The sequence below is a fragment of the Puma concolor genome, chromosome A3 (assembly GCF_028749965.1).
Source record: "Puma concolor isolate L17-30 chromosome A3, mPumCon1.1.hap2, whole genome shotgun sequence".
NCBI lineage: Eukaryota > Metazoa > Chordata > Mammalia > Carnivora > Felidae > Puma > Puma concolor.
Window position 1 is genome coordinate 55047150 of NC_141669.1, and position 17809 is coordinate 55064958.

Here is a 17809-nt window from a genome sequence, read left to right on the forward strand (position 1 = left end):
AGATTTCCTTTAGGAAAAAAAAAAAAACATAGTTGGCATCCTAGAAGAAGCTTTACCTAATTATCCTAGGCTACTTTAATCCTGAGAGGATTTTGAGTTCCCTCCTTCAGAAGTAAACGAGAGAAGCTAGGACCTCCAATAATTTATTTAACCCTTGACATCAGTTTATGTTTTCACAAAACAGTTTTTTACACATGCTTCATATTATTTTGAGCCTGTGATAAGTGCAGGCCAGGTATGGTTGTATCATTTTACAAAAGAAGAAAGAAGGACCCAGAACAATGAAATAATTACAGGGCCAGACAGTAGAAGAGCCAGGAAAAGAACCCAAGCTTGGACATATGACACCTCTCACCATCTACACCCCGTGGAAATAAACCCCACTGAGCCATCCTTTCTGCTGATCTGGGAAGGCTAATGTATTAGTGCTGCCTCCCTCAATCTGCACAGGGGAAGACTTCCTACATCGGCTACTCACCATCACCTTAGCCTATAACTGCTTGGTTCTGATAGGGCCTGGGTTGTTCGTAAAGTAAAAGAAAGTCTGGCTACCAGGCACAGGACACTGAGCAAGAACCCAGTCTGTGGTGGGGTCTCTGGCCCTTCTCCAACCTTTGCAGTGACCGACACCCACAGCCCTCAAGTGGAGGGCCTGCTTAACCAGGTGCTGCTGATGTGTCACAGATCCCGAAGTTTATTCTTAAAGAGAACTGCACTCTCCCAAAATGACTGTCTAGCTTCTTTACATACCCTGCCATCCAGCCTCAATATCCTTACCCTTCTTGGGGCTTTTTTTCTGAATCCGGAAAGTTCTGGAATCTGTCTTCCCGAATAAGCTCCTTCTGGCCAACCCCGCTCTTCCACCTCCACAAACATGAGCTCTAGATGGGGTGGCCAGTCATCCTGGTTGCTCCAAGACATGCAGTTTAAACCTGGGGTCCCAGGATAATTGTTAATGGCACCCCCTTTCACTTTCATGCACTACTTTGGCCATGAGGAATCCCTAGTCCCAAGATTTAGGACCAAAGTCCTCTCTGACCCCATCCATTCCATCTGGAAATTCTGTTTGCTGTGCTTTCAAAGTATACCCAGAACCTGATCATCTTCCTCTAGCCCACAATTCCCACTGACATTCTAAATGACACAACTTCTCACCTAGATTACCACCATGCCTCCTGCCTCTGGCTCTGAATCTATTTTGAACACCACAGCCAAAGCCATCTTTTTACAACATAAGCCAAAGAATATCCCCTTTCTTCCCCATAGCCCAGTGCTTCCCCATAGCCCTCAGTGTAGTGGTCTTCTTTGCTATCTGCACTGTGACCCTCAAGTCTGCCCTCCCCTCTCTGACCCCATCTCATTCCCTAGTTCCGTTGCCTCCATGTTGACTCCTTGCTATTCCCAATGCACAGCAGACATGTTCCACCTTCGGGCCTTTGCACTGCTTTTCCTCTCTGCCTGAAGCCCTCTTTCCCCAGAGACCCACCTGACTAATTGCCTCTCTTCCGCAGCCATACTGACCACCCTTTGTAAAATTGTACCACATCCCCCAAATGGTTGATCTCTCCTTAACTCATTTTTTTTTTCTTGGAACTAGTTGTTTCTTAACAAACCACATACTCTCCTTATTTATTACTTTCTGTCTTTCCCCTTATCTTCTAATTTCTACATGCAGGGACTTTTATCTGTTTTACTCACTGGTTGATTTCAAGTATCCAGAACAACCTGTCCAGAACATCCTGGACATATGTACCTATGTCCAGTACATAACTGATGTTCAATAAATATTGGTCGATCAAACAAACCAATTCTCCTGAACACAAATCCACTCTCTGAGCCCTCATACACCACGACCCCTCCAAGACCATGTCGCCAGCCTTGACTTAAGGGCTGCGGTTGGGAAGCTCCTCAGTGCGCACCCCCGGTCTTGGCCGTGGAGGATCACCTGTCATCTCTGCGACTCAGTTTACCTGCCTAAAAACTGGTGGAAAGGAGAAAGGGAACGCTTCTCGGATGGATGCGGGTCCAGTCCCAGGGAGAAGGCCTGCGGGTGCCTCCCCCACCTGCGTGCGCACACAGGGGAGCCCTGCCAACAGGGACCAACAGCCTAGCGGGTCTGGTACCTGCGGCTTCACGTCCTCTTCGTCCTTGTAGTAGTAGAGCTGCTGCGCCCTCAGCACAAAGTATCTCTGCTGCCAGTTCTTCACGATGGACCTCTGCTTCTTCAGCCAGCCCATCTTGATGGGCCTCTCCAGCGGGTTGGGGGCGGACGGCTGGTGGAGGGCGGCCATCTGCTCGCCGGTCATCACGCTCCTGGACCGAGCTGTGGAGAGGAACAGACAGGCAGGCTGGCTGAGGGACATGAAGCGGCGTGCAGAGAGGGTGGGCGCCGAGGCCACAGAGGGAGCCCCAGGGGGCCGAGTCCCAGTCAGGCCGGGCTCACGGGGCCGGGCTTGCAGGAGGGACGAAGCCCCGAACCCCCAAGGGGCAGCCGAGGGGCCTGCTCAGGACGCGGGCTGGCCGGGGACAGGGAAGCCGGAGGCAGCCGGAGGCCCGATGCGTAAGAAGTCCGGAGCCCGAGGCCGGCCCCGTCATTCTGTAAAGAGAAAGGCTGGCTGGAGCCTTCTGAAGAGGAAGTGGCCGCAGCATCTGACAAAAGGTGCTTCCTTTTTCCTGCGTGGGAGTCGGTATCTGACAAGAGAGAAAACAGTGCCCGCTCAGAGGGTTCGGGGACTCCCACGCAGCTGCAGAGGCAGCCGGAAGCTGGCCGGGCACTGTCCCCAGGGCAGGAGCTGGCGCACCCGCTGGGACCTCGCGTCGTCCGGCAGCGTGCCTCCCCAACAGGCCCCGAACCCCCTGCCCAGTCCACGCCCCCAACGTGCAGGAAGCTGGCACCTCCTTGAATGCTCCTGCCCAGTGTCCCTGAGTGCCGCTCTGTCCCCTGCCCTCTGAGAGTGTTTACAGCCCTTTATGCTCCACCAGGGGCCTCACTGTAGCTGCCTTCCTACCACAGGATCAGCCAGATGGGCCCTTCCATGCGCTGAGGACACACAAGCACTGGAAAGGAAAATGAAATCTGCCAGCAGAAAACAGCAGGGGAATTTGAATTCAGACCCTCAACCCTTGGTATCTCGCAGTTGGTTTTTGTTTTCACACCAGAGCTCTGTTGTCACTGGATCAGATCCAAGTGTCCACAGCTTGTCTCCAAGGTAACTCCGGGGTGGGATAACTGTCTCCTTTCTTTCCCTCCCCAGCAATCCATCAGCAGGCCTGTGGTCCTGCTGAACATATCCTCTGAGCCCCACCTCCCTTCTTTCCTGCCAGTTCTACAGTGCCCTTCTACAGAGTTCCACCACATCAGAGTGCCATCCTGGCTACATGCTGCCAGCCCCCAGTGCCTGCACTCCTATCCTTGATGGAAGAAGTCTCTGTCTTACAGCCCCTTTCTTCAGCTTTTGCAGGTCCGTGGAACATTCTTGATGCAGCTGAATGCAGCCAACTTCACTCTTGCCCATTTCACCCAGCCTGGTTGGAGACCAGCTCTTCCTTTTCTGGCTCTTGGACGCTTGAGTACATTACACAACTTCTCTGAGCCTCAGTTTCCTTGCTTGTTAACAGGATAATAATTCTATGGAATTATCGTGGAGATTAAACAAGCTAACATATATAAATATATATAACTTGGATAGTACCTGGTCCAAAGTAAGCTAAAGTCACTGTTAGTTTTATTAACAGGTGACATTACTTCCTGCTACAAGGTTGGAGATCATCTCTGACAGCTTCCTAAACTTCCCTCTGCATTTGAGAATGTTGCTCTGTAATCAACTTCTTCTCTTCCTTCATTCCTATCGTTAACGCATTGAATCGACAACTTTTCCTATTGCTTTTGACTCCTTTCTTTCTATCTCCTTCTAGGCCTGTGGTTTTCAAACTTTATCTATGCTCATGGCATACTTCCGGATACCAGAATTTCATATGACATCACAGACTAATTGTATTCAGAGTTATCCCCCTATTTACATGTTTTACCCTTCAGTCCTGTATTGCTGTCTCCAGAGGACTCTGTTCCCTTGATCCTCACAAGGAGCCTCTGTTCCTGTCACATACATTGTAACTTGCAGTGACCCCTCACCTCCCACTAGAGATTGGAGAGATCATAGCATGTGGTACACTAGGGGACAAAGCATACTTGATTCTTCCTCCTTTTAGACAGATATCATCTTAACAGTGCAGAAACTCAGTTGCAGAAAAAAGTCATTTGACATTTTGATGCCAATTTGGCAGCATGCTTGCAAAGGGTTTGCTTTGTATCAGTGTGTCCTAGCACCCCAGTTAAGAATTTTATCTTATGAGCATCCGAGTGGCTCAGTCAGTTAAGCAGCCAACTCTTAATTTCGGCTCAGGTTATGATCTCACGGTTAGTGAGATGGAGCCCCACGTAGGGCTCTGTGCTAAGAGGGCGGAGCCTGCTTAGGATTCTCTCTTTCCCTCTCTCTGCCCCTCACCCGCTCATGCTCTCTCTCTCTCTCTCAAAATAAACATTAAAAAAAAAAGAATTTTATCTTAGATCTTGCTCCTCAGTTAACTACTGTCTTCATGATCTTCCAATCTTCCACCTGTCACTCAAAGAACAGCCACTCTGAGGCTAGTCACGTACTGTAAGTCTGCGTAAATGATCTAAAAGAATGATAGGAGGGTCTTGGCAAGAATACAATGGGAGGAAGGAATTTGAAGAACTGTATACAGCTCTGTCTCTCTAGGTCAGAGACCATTATTTGCAAAGACTCCTATCTGTCCTAGAAAGAGGATAGATTGTAGGCAGAAATGAAAAGAATGGTTCACACAGAATTTGTTTAAAAATGGAAGAGTGAGGCATTCCAGCAAATTTGGGGGAGTTCTCCTTCAGCTTAATAGCCTCAGCATAGCCTAGCCCAATGTGACCATTTACCTGAAGCAGCATCAGACTTGGGAGGGAGGGCCACCTTCCTAACAGGGGCATAATGAGGAGCCTTTAGTTGGCTTCTGAGGTGATGTCACCACATGAAGCCAGCCCAGGAAGGAAGAGAAACAAGCAGATGTCACATGAATGTTTTGAGGACTCAGGCATCCTGAGCCACCCCCAGAGACCCAAAGAAATTGTTAGAACCACAATGGGAGAAACCACAGGTCTCAAACAGCATTGAAGGAGTGGGATGGAGGAAACAGAAGCCAAAAAGACACTATAATTGAAAAGAATTAACTCAGCACAGCACTTAGTTGCTGGGATATTCATCTGTGGTTAGTTCTGTGAAATGTTTATGTTCTGTTGTGGCAAAGACAATGACAAACATGTGAAAACAAAACATCCTTTAGAAATATCTGTGCATCATAGGATGGCCTGGCAAAAGCAAGAGGAAGTATGGAGAGCTTATGTTCTCAGACCTGGCCAACAGGGACTTTGATGCCCTTGTGCCTTATAGGCAACCACCTTGTCTGCCTGCATATGGTCAAGGCCTTGACTGACCATCTTTTATATTCCAGAAGTGATACCATTCACCCACACCTCCACCCAATGCTTCTTGAGTACCTGTTCTCATCCTCATTGTGAGTGGTATGGCTACACACCACAGTTTGAGTGTGGATAGCTCTGTACAAGCCTCCACAAGGCTAGAATTAGTCCCAAACACTGCAGAGGTGACAGCTAGGGCTCCAGTGAGCCAGTGGCTAAGGCTAAGGGACCTTTCTGTCCCATGTCAGAGCTATCTCCCACCTTGGCCTTCAGCATTGCTTACCAGCCAGACCTATCATGAAATGATTCAAATATCAAGGAAGGAATCCTGATGGGCTTTAAGTTTGACTTGTTTGGGGCTAAATTTCCTTGTTAGCTCCTTTGAACAGTCTCTCTTCTTTGTGGGTGTGACTTGTTCCCAGATAAAGTAAACAAAGAAATCTGTTACTATTAATGGAGCTGTTTCTCATAATGAAAATAAAAACTGTGATAAGCTTCGCTTGTGAGCCAGTCATTGCACACAGAGTGCACGCTCCCAGCCCTGGGGGAAGGAGATCTGAGCCAGGCTGTGGGCTGGAGGGGCTGCGGGCAAACGAGGCAAGGTGGGAAGTCAGAAGGCAGTTGCTAAGTGTTTACAGAAAACTCTGGGGAAGTGGGAAGTGAGAGCTTCCATAAAATCAGAAACCCACCCTTACTTTAGTAGAGAGAGAAAGAAGGACCCCCTAATACTGTGCTGTCCAACACAGTATCCACTTGCTGTGAGTGGCTATGTATATGCAAATGAATTAAAATATATTAAATTTAGTTCCTCAGTCACACCAGCTACCTTTCAAGTGCTCAGTAGCCCCATGTGGCTCACGGCTACCGTATTGGACAACACAGATAGAGAATATTTCCATCATCACAGAAAGTTCTACTGGTTAGCACTTCCTGGAATCTGAGTGTGATCATTACTAAGCATGAAACAAAAATGGATTATAAATGATGGGGCAGCATTTCATCAAATAGAAAATCAAGCTAGAGGTCCCTGAGAAGAAGTATCTTCAGGTGGCTGAGTGAGGAACTCAGCCTTGATCTGAGAGGTACTATGGAGGCACTTCATGTACCTTGGCAAGGGAGGCCCATGAGAAAATATGGATGAGTTACATAATAGTACATACAGTGTATGCTGAATTTTACTCTGCATTGTGGGAGGGCACCAAAAAGAAAAGAGAAATGGAAGAAATGCCACATGCCCAGAAGTGCCAGATGATGCTTCTGCAGTAGAAGTTACCACTCTCTGCCCCAAGTTGGAGCAAGAGAAAATTCAAGACAGAAGTATAAACAGAGAAGTCATCTTGGGAAGCATGATCACTTCCTTTCTTCATCTTCCCATCTTCTGACGCCTAACCCCAAAAATAATCAATCACAAAATCTTCTAGGGCCAACTTTTGAGATATTTCTTGTATCTGCTCTCAACTACACTTCAGTTTTTCTTCTATTTTAGATGGCTTCAAATCTATGGGTGAGATGCTAATAGTTCATTCAAAGCTGGGTATTTTCTCAATATGATGATATGAGCGGTGCATTAGTCTGAGAACCATGTTTAAATGGCTTTGAAAAAAGAGTAGAATTTACATGCTTCACCCCCCAGAAACCCTCTCTTGAGCTGCAGTCTCAACCATCCAACTGCCTGCAAGTACCTAGGTAGGAATCTCAAGGTCACCACATTGCTAGTGAATATATCACCTTCCCTTCCTTACCTCCACCATTCCCTTTGCCTTGCACCCACAAACACACCCAAACCTGCTTTACCTCCCCTGATCTCCATGATGTGCTGTGAGTGATGTCTTCCCAGCCAACCAACTAAACCAGAAAGCTGCCCCATTCCACAGAGTCACCACAACCAACAACGCTCTCTCTCTGATCTAACCTTCCTCTCTATTCACCCCCTCCCTGATTTTGTGGACCCTTCTATTCTCTTTCTGGATTTCCACAATAGTTCCTGATGTGTCTCTTCTCCTACCAGTCTCACCTCCAGTCCATTGGTGACATTATCTATGACATGGTCCTTCTAAAACACAAATCTGCTCATGTTACTCTCTTGCCTAAAGCCTCAGATGACCCTCCAACCCCTTCATCCTAAAAGATGCGGGCTAAACTCCCTACCAGGAGTTCTGAGCCCATATTTTTCCTCCTGCATTTCCTGCTCCTTTTCCACACACATACTGCACTTCTCCCTGCTCATCCCCGACCACCCCCAATTTGACCTCTTGGAAAGCTCTTGTTCATCCTTTTTTTTTTTTTTTTTAATTTTTTTTTTCAACGTTTATTTATTTTTGGGACAGAGAGAGACAGAGCATGAACGGGGGAGGGGCAGAGAGAGAGGGAGACACAGAATCGGAAACAGGCTCCAGGCTCTGAGCCATCAGCCCAGAGCCTGACGCGGGGCTCGAACTCACAGACCGCGACATCGTGACCTGGCTGAAGTCGGACGCTTAACCGACTGCGCCACCCAGGTGCCCCTCTTGTTCATCCTTTAAGACTTACTTCAGGCCACATCTCCCATGAGAAGCCTTCCTAGCCCTGTAAGACTCAGTCACTCTGTGGGCTCTGGTATCTCTTAACTGGGAACACATGTCTATCAAAACACTTCTCATCCTGCCTGGTCCTTTTTTCTTACTCTGTATTCCCTCCCCATGTATGCTCTAAGGACATAGGGGCTCTTCCTTTGGATTTGCTCATCTTTGAATCCCCAGCAGCTAACACAGTGCCTGACAAAGAGAAGGCAGAGGGCACAGGCTTCCACATATGTAGCCTTGGGTGAGTCATATTCAATCTGTGAGGACCCATTTCCTCCTCTGTGAAATTGTGATAATGATATATACCAGGCTGGTGGCTAGTCTATAAGAATGAATAATGATAGGTGGACAGACCCAAACCACTGTCTGCTTCTTAGAACATGGGCATTAAATGGAGGTTATTATTATTAAAATGGACTAGATTTTATGTTAAATGGGAGAAAAGACAAAGATGAGAGAAGGGATGAAAGGAAGGAGAGAGGGAGAAAAGGAAAAAGGGAAGACTGGTCGGACATTGTACAATATTCCAGGTGCAAATCCAGAGGCCTACTTTGGACGGTTGTAGTGGAGAAAGATAGAATAGGAGAGGCAGTTGTGAGGTGAACCACCAGACCTCAGCACCTGGCCAAACAAGGAGGAGCAGGAGGCGAAGACTTGTGTGAGCATTGGGGTCACCTCGAGTAAGGTAGCCTTCTCCATCTGTTCGCGTGACATACATTGGCTGAGCATGTGGTGTGCACCAGGAACCATGTCCAGTTCTGGGATAGAAGATCACCCAGATACAACCCTGTCCCCAAATAGCTCATGGATCTGGAATACCTAGTCATAGAGGCAGGGAAGGAGGTCAGAAGACAAAGTGGGTTTGAACAGACAGGGGAATCCAGTTCCTGGCATGGAAGGATGCAAGGCTGGACCAAGAGCTGTAGACTTTTCCAGAGCTCTGGTGTTGACTGGTAAAGCCTGGGAATTAAGAAAGAGATAAGGGGAGAGTTGCAAGTGAATGCCAGGAAATTGGAGTGCTGTGAAAATTTCAGATCTGAAAAGTAGCACAACAGATGTTCAGAAACCAAAGAAAAGCCTGGGCACACAGGGCACTGGCACAGAGGGAAGCGCTTTTAAATCGAGGCTATGGAGAGAAACTTAGGTAAGGGACAGAAAAGGTTACTGTTTTCCTTGGGACTTTAAAAAGACCTTACAGAAAGTCTAAATATGGGAAAAAGGAAGTGCAGCAAGAAAATCCATGATCACCAAGAGTTTGGGGATAGAGCAGGGGCTACCACTTGGAAGGGCAAAATGAGAGGAAAGAGGCTGTGATTCTGTGCCAAGCAAAATCCAGGGCCAGTTCAGGCCCATTTCATAACTCTGGGCCAGGAGCAGTCTTTGGAGCAGATGGTGCCTTTGAGTGGAGAAATGGGTTCCTCTGTCTCTGGATGGATGGATGCAGCCCCACACCAGAGTAATAGCTTGATGAGAGGAGCACCAGTGGGTTTCAGCCCTATTCACCCTTTCCGTCAAGGCCTTAGTACAGTGCACACTTACACAACCTCACATGTTCGGCAAGAGCTCATTTAAGGATACAAAGCACCATTCAAAAGCAAAAGGTTCTTTTTGAAGAAGTATTTGAGTTTCTGATCTCAGTTTTTTCTCTCAGAAAGGTATATTTGGCTACAAAGGTAAACTGGAGGCCCCATGGCCTCAGGGATAAACATCTTTGTGTTTTTTTCACAAGTCTGCAGGTGATAAGTTGCTGGAACTATAAAGAGATTCTTGAGAGCAAGAACCGTGTCTTATTCATTTCAGTATCCCGAGGAGCTTCAGTGTCTGGTGCAGAAAAGTTATCTGGGAGGAATGAAGAAATTAGGGAGGTGTATGTGTTCATGTGTGCATGAGAGAGGTGTGTGTGTGTGTGTGTGTGTGTGTGTGAGAGAGAGAGAGAGACAGAGACAGAGACAGAGACAGAGAGAAGGAGAGAGAGAGAGTTATGGAGAGAAAATAATGTTGAGTAATGTTCAAATAAAAGATTCATAGCATGGATTTTTAACAACAAAAACCCTTTCTCTCTTATCTCTTTAATTAACCAATCAGAAAATTTTATTGGCATTTCTTATAAGCAGGGCAGAGGGCTAAGTAATGGGCCGGGTTTAAAAACTAGAGGAAACCTTCTAAATTAAGATTGAGACTTGTAGGGTTTCAAATATTTACTGTGAACCCTGGCACACAAAAATTCATTCCACCACCCCCTGTTGCCAATGGCTGCCCCAGTCCCAGCCCTAATTCTTGATGACATCAGCCATGTCACACTCTCCTTGTATAAAATAGGGGGGTTCGTAATCAGTCATGAATCAAGAAGTGTTAAGGAGAGATTAGCATCTAGTTGAGGCTTTCTTTCTGGTAAAATTAGAATGGGAAAAGAGTTGCACTGATGAAGACAATGGAATCAAATCTCAACCATCAACAAGTAGGTTCCCAAGGGCCCGGTGGTTTTACCAATTTCTTCACCAATCTAAACATACCTTCTAGAAGAGTATCTGGTTAAATGAAGTTTCCCAATATATATTTGTTAAGTGAAATAAACATTTTAGAATGAAAAACAAGCCACTATCAGGTATTGTATAGATGCAACAAATATTGACCAGTTTACCTGTTCATGGGATTTCTAGATGCATTCACATGCGCCCACTCCAGCAGAGTGGCCAATAGAAGATAGAAAGCCTGATCTAATAATGATGTGTATCTATAGTGATATATTTATTGAGTGTTTACCACATGCCAGCCACAATGCAAACGCTTTATAAATCTAGTTTCATTTAATGCTCATGCTAACTCTTTATGGGAAACACAATAGCTGTCTTACAGACAAGGTCATCTCTGTCTTACAGACAAGGATCTGAAGCTCACAGAGGTGAAATGAATGGCCCCAGTTATACTGCTAGAAATTGGATTTCAAAGCCCAATGCCCATATGTAGACTACACTGTCCACAGGGAAGCATGTATTCTAGTGGTAAAGAGAGGCACCAAAATTGGGAACCAATGTGTAACAGTTCACAGGGGCAGACAGTAAATGGGAAGTGAAGAAGAGACAGTGCTACCCTTGCCCTGGGCAAGGGAACAAAGGCACTATTCCCAGCCCTTCATGTGAGACACCTGCTTCAGCCTGTGTCCATTTTGCCTCAATATTATGAATAAATAATTTTGTTCTACTTTTCCTGTCCATTGTAGGCTCTGTAAGCCTCAATGGGTCTTGAGAAAACAGTGACAAAAGACAGTGCTGAAAGCCCAAGCCCATCACGGAGACTGTCCTGACAGTCTTACAGGAAGATGGATGTATTAGGTGGTCCTGCCATGTCTTACCAGCTCTCTGCCCAAGCTCATTTGAAGAGACCTAAGAACTCCGACCAAAGCCCATGGTGACTGACCTATGAGAGGGAGGAGTTAACCCAGGCTAGCCCTCTACTCGGGCCCACAACTCAGCTCACAGCTGGTGGACCACCCAGGCTGAGAAAGGGGCTGTGGGGAGCCACACAAATCATGTGAAAGGCACATGTGCGTGCACGCCCGCGCGCGCACACACACACACACACACACACGCATGTACACGCACACCTGCCTATCCGGTTACCAGACTGTGGAAAGATGGCCCTCCTAGAAGAAAGTTAGGCCTTTAACCTCAGAACCTTCAGACTCACTTTCTTTATTCTTTTTCTCTTTTCTCTCTCCAAGGCAAACTGCCCTCCGTTTTAAAGCCCATACCATTCGGGACATGGGAAACTTTTAAAATCTTTTCGGTTTCAAGACCTGGCATTTAAGTTTTAGGAAAAGTGTATCCTGTGGTTACTCTCCTAGATTTTTCTTTTAATTCTAAGCTTTGTTTTTAATTTTAGTATGAAAATCTTTGCCACGTGCCAAAAGCCACAAGCCATAAGACGAGGATAGCCAAGGGGATTTCTCTGTGCACCTGAAATGAGACAAACTGACATAACCCAAATCAAAGAAATCTCTAAAAGTTATTTTCTGAATGCCTGCCTCCGTACTCAGGAACTGAGCAGGTTTAATTTTCCCATGTTCTATAGCTTGTAGAAATGTCCTTCATTTAAAAAAAAATTTTTTTTAAGTTTATTTATTTTGAGTGGGGGGAGAGAATCCCAAGCAGGCTCCATGCCTTCAGCTCAGAGCCTGATATGGGGCCCAAACCCACAAACCGTGAGATCATGACCTGAGCCAAAATCAAGAGTCAGAAGCTCAACCAACTGAGCCACCAAGGTGCCCCTGCCCTTCATCTTTTGACAAGTAAGCACTTCAACCTAAAAAGGCAAATTTTGTTTTGGAAAGACACTTAGGCCAGATCACTGTCTTTTGCAGGAAGAGGTTAAAAAATGTGGTCTCAGTAGCAATATGAAGGAGAGAGAGAGAGTGAGTGAGAGAAGAAAGGGGGGTGGTGTCAGAGAAGGAGAGAGAGAGAGAGGGAAGGGGGGGCGGAGACAAGAGGAAGGGAGGGAGAGAAGTGGCTTCCTGTGTCTCAGGCTTGCAAGGTCTCCTGCACTCACAAATGCTCTCAACCTAGGGTGCCTCTCCAGGGCCACCCCTCTGGTGTCCACATTTTGGAGCTTGTATGTTTCTTGGGAATTCAGAGTATAGTTGCCTCTTGTGGGCGCGTGTCTCCATCCATTGCAATAGTTTAAGGGCCCCCCTCTTTCTACCTTTGCATAACAGGAAGCCAACTGTAATAACAAGAAGCTTACAGAATTGTGAATGCTTCCTACTTAGCACTGCCAGGGCTGCCTCTTCCTCAGCACAAGGTGAAGTGGAGATTTGGCAATCGGGTGGTAAATGTTTCTTGGGTTGACAATGTGGCTGTTTGTGTATAGAAGCCAACTGCCTTCCCAGACATCAGCGTGAGGAAGGACTTTGCATCATGTAGGACTGTGGGACAATTAGCACAGCAAATTCCGCTGGGTGTTCATGTGGTGTGCTAAAGCAAGAAAGGGACTTAGGAGAACTATTGATCCTTTGATTGTCACTGCTCATCATTTTTTTCTAGTTAACAGGTTTTGCTTAGTCACTAACATTCATAAATAAATAGCACATTCAAAGGTTTGACGTATTTGTATTTTATAAGCCCAAATGAATTTTGGGGCTCCAGTGTTTCACAGCAGTGATCCAGCCAGGGCAATGCTGAAGCCTGGCACCCATGACCAAGCACAGGGTCACCCATCCTATAGATGTCGCTCCATTCTATAATGTGTGTTTGTGGAAACACAAACAATAATGTATGTGTTTCTAGGGCCTTCACCTGGTCTTCAGTGATTTTTAACCTTGCGGTCCTACTAAGGATGTGGACAATGAAAAATTCGTACGGTGGGATGGGCCTGGCATACAAGTCATGATATGTTTCTCTTATTCTACAACCTGATAAAAAGATTCTATTAAAAACTGAGGCATTTAGATTATGGATAGAGTATAGATGATACCAAAAAATTATTAATGAGTTTTGCTAGATGTGATCAGTCAATGTGGTTAGGGAAAAAATGTCCATAAATTTTCATTGTATTTACTTATTTTGAGAGAGAGAGAGAGGGGGGGAGGGAGAGAGAGAGAGAGAGAGAGAGAAAGCACAAGCAGGGGAGGGGCAGAGAGGACAGACAGAATCCCAAGCCAGCTCCGTGCCATCAGCACAGAGCCTGGTATGGGGCACGAACTCACGAACTGTAAGATCATGACCTGAGCTGATCAAGAGTCAGAGGCTTAAACGACTGAGCCACCCAAGCACCCCAAAAATGTCCACATTTTTAAAAATGTATGTTTAAGGATGAGGAATAAAATTACATAGCATCAGGGAATTGCTCTAAAATGTCTCAGCAAAGAAAAAAAAGACATAGTAAAAGCAAATGTGATAAAATCTCGATAACTGTTTAATTTCAGTAATGGACATTCAGAGGAGTTTATTGAACTTACTCTATATTGGTGTTTGAAATGTGTATATAATAAGCAATCTTTTTCAAGATTCTATTAAGTTTTCAAACATACATTCTATTAGTCTTATTTTTTTTCCACACATCAGCTATTGCCCTGAACTTCAACTTGCTCATTTTCCCAGGCCTGCATTCCCAGACCTGTTAGTTATTCCTCTGAGCACAGCAGAATGATCCTACACAGATGTTATACCACACATGGACACATTCTTCCCGGACAGACCCTGCCCCTCCATTCCACTGCACTGTCACTTATCACTTAATGAAGGGGGAGAACGAGGGATTCCTGATACTTCCAGTTATGGATAGTATTTCCCATAAAGTCAACTTTTACCGGAACTGTTAGTCGTGGTGATGGTGTGTGCATGTGCATGTGTACACGTGTATATGTGCACATGTGTATACATACACATACACACACACACACACACACACACACACACACACACACACACTTCCCCAGCATAAGGGGAGAAGGAATGGACAGCCCCACTGTGAAAAACAGCTGTGGCAAGGAAGGCAGAGAGTCTCCATCTTGTATGACAATTCCTTCTGATTAGGGGGGATGTCTGGGATGTCTGAGGCTTAGTACAAGCTCAATGGGAAAAATGCAGTGACTGCTTATCAGTGTTTGCAATGACGGAAGTTGGAGAAAGTGATAGTCCATAGGCCACCACTGCAGCATGGTAGATAGCTCACTTGATCTTTGTTCCCCGAGCCCTGAGGTTGAGAGGCAGGCAACGTAGGGTAGTGGAAGGTGTATCTGATTGGGCATCACGAGACCTGGGTTCAAGTTCTAGCTCAGACACAAGCCAGCTGTATAATTCTCTTGGCCTTCCTGAGCCTTTGTTTCCTCATTTATAAAATCAAAGGATGAAAATAAACCATCTTGAATACATTTCCAACTCTAAATGTTTTCTGATTACCTACAAAACATCCATCAGGCACCTGATTTGTGTTGTAATCCTATTTTAGGTGAGACAGGTCTAACTTAATTTGTCAACTCAGGCAGGACTATGGATCCGATATCAAGAACACAGGCCTCTAGCAATGCATTTATTTAACTGATCAAGAAAAATGGAATTGGCAAAAGACATAATCTGGGCGATTTTAATCAAACACAGGTGGCATGGCATGCCCCTGGGTAGAGTGTTTGTGAGTTTCATTATTAAGCTAAAGATGATCCCCTGAGAAGTCCCGGTGATAATACAGAGCAGGAAGCACAAAGACAAAAGCCACGGTAACTGTTACTCAAGGACTGACAGTTCAACAGGCTGTGTGATCAATTTCTTCTGGAGTAATATCTTAGCTGCCAAATATTATGGACCCATCATCTTCTGGATATATCTCTCTGACTCTAAACCAGACCTTACGTATTAAAAACTGCAAACACATCCACACTCTTTCAACCAAAGAAACCTAAAAATTTAGTTAAGGAGATAATAATGTATGTGTATTAGGTTTATTTATAAGGATATTCACTACAGCACTATTGTTTAAAAAACATAAACCACTAAATGTCCAACAACACGGAATCAGTCAAATGAAGTATGGTATGCCCATAAAGTAAAATACTATGTAGACTTAAAGATGATGCTTTATTGGGTTATAAGGACGTGGGAAAATGTTGAATGTATACTATTGTGTTAAAAATCACTTATTCCAAAATAGTACATAAAAGGTGACTCCATTTTGTTAAAAAAAATATATACACATGCACACCCGTATACGCACACAGTGTAGCAAAGGCAAATCACAAGCACAAATGTGGCATAGCACAGAAAATCACAATACCAAGATTCACATCAGAAAGGTGTAGAGTTAAAGGTTATTTTCCTGAGAGATAGGAGTATGGGGAGTGCATATGTCTTCCCTTTGCTGTCATTTTTTTAATAAAGAAAACAAAAATCACTTGTAATAACTCTGTGTTAGCTTTCTCTTCAATGACCTTCAGGCTGAGTCTCTCAAAATGAAAATTTTAAGACTAAATGAGTCAAGAGAGAGAAAGCACTAAGGAGAATCTGTCCCAGTGTTAGGAAGAATTTACATAAGATAAACCAGAGTGAATTCCAAAAGTTTTGAAATAGAACATTTCAGGAGTGAGCTATGTCATCCTGGGCACATGACCCCGTCCTGCCTCATGGGATTACTTGCTAGCAGGATACAATACATAAGTGATCTTTTCTTAAATGTAAAATAGGTTTTGCTTTATTACTATTATCATTAACGAGAAGAACTTACTTCTGAAGAGCTTCATTGCTACATATATAATACGAGGTGGTTTAACAAGATGCTTGCTAAGGTCCTCCTCGACCCCCAAATTCTTCTATTCTCTGTTTACTGGCAGTTTCTACTAATACCACAATGCATGCAGAGTTTGCAGTTAGAGACAAGGGCAGCAGAAATGAGGGATTCATTATCTGGGAAAGAATAAAAAAGAAAGCATTCAGGGAAGGAAAGGGATCAGTATGGCTTGAAAGCTGTCAGCCAAGACGTCACAGGAACCATAAAATCTGAATACATTCTTTGTGGATAAGCAGGGGCAGTCCTTGGGGAGAGAAAAAAAGGCAGTGTGAAGGCCAAAGGGAGCACAGGGGATGCGCTGAGGGAGCCCAGAAGGAAGAACCACCTAGAATTTCAGGCGGCTTTACCTCATGGCGTAATGGACCCATTTCCAAATTTTCATTGAAATGACCAAAAAATTACTTCAGTTAACAATATGGGGAAATGTGAAATGAAAGCAAAAGCAAAGAAGAATGCTATCTGCCTGCTATTTGGGGGAGGAGGATTTCTGTAAGACGTAGGAAGGCAGGGCTGACCAACATGCAATGCAATAGAAGTAGAGGAACAGCTGCCCGCCCAGAGGGGAAGGTCCCAGGAAGCATCTGCACTGACTCCTGAGACAGGGGCACCGGCGCTGGAGACAAGGAGCAATGAACACCCCAAGAATCACTTTGGGAAGTGCTTAGCGATCAGAAGTCTGGCTGGGGTGTGTCATTTCCAGCTTACCGCAGGTGCAGAAAGTCTGGCCAGAGAAAAAGTGATGGTCCCATCCTGCTGGCTCCTAAACTGGGTCACTGTACCAGTGAGAGTAGGGGACACTTTTCCAACTTCTCTGGGGCCACACCAGGCGAAAAAAAGGAAACTCTCCACCAGGGGAGCCACTGCCCTTACACTGGATGCTTTTTAAAAAGTTAACACGTAAGCTTATCACAGGGCCCAGCAATTCCACTTCTAGGAATCAACTCCCGAAGACGTGAAAGCACATTTCTTGGATGCAAATGCTCCCAGCAGCTTTATTCTTAATGGTCAAACTGGAAACAATCCAGAGTCCATCCCGTGGTGGATGGACTAACACAGTGTACAAGGAGTGGTCCAGCCATTTAATGCAGCACCATTCAAAAACAAAAAGGAATAAAGTACCAACACGTGCTACAGCATGGTGAACCTCAAAACCACTGTGCTCGGTAAAAGAGCCGAATGCACAAGCCAGCATATTCCAATTCCATATACGAGAAATACCCAGAAATGGCAAGGCTATCGAGACAGAGAGCATGCTGTCTGGGGCCAAGAATGAGGGCAGGGATGGACTGCAAATGGGCAGGAGGAAAATTTCTGGGGTGACAAAAGTGTTCTAAAATGAGTTTGTGGTGATTGCTACACAGCACTATAAATTTACTAAAAATCATCAAATTGTATAGTGACAGTAGAAGAATTTTACGGCATTGTACCATAAAAACCTGTACCTCGGTAAACTATAAAAGGAAAGATCAAGAACTATGTATATTTA

The 17809-nt window shown here is 45.2% G+C and overlaps 1 protein-coding gene across 3 annotated transcripts in view; it reads right to left on the bottom strand.

Annotated features, from left to right (window-relative positions):
- The window catches only part of ARHGAP25 (Rho GTPase activating protein 25), a 91554-nt gene that overhangs the window by 47321 nt on the left and 26424 nt on the right, over nucleotides 1–17809 (bottom strand). For all 3 annotated transcript variants that reach the window (XM_025932448.2, XM_025932447.2, XM_086700960.1), the window contains exon 2: nucleotides 2124–2323. In XM_025932448.2, the coding sequence (XP_025788233.1) occupies nucleotides 2124–2323 (200 nt within the window). The remainder of the gene's footprint in view (nucleotides 1–2123; nucleotides 2324–17809) is intronic.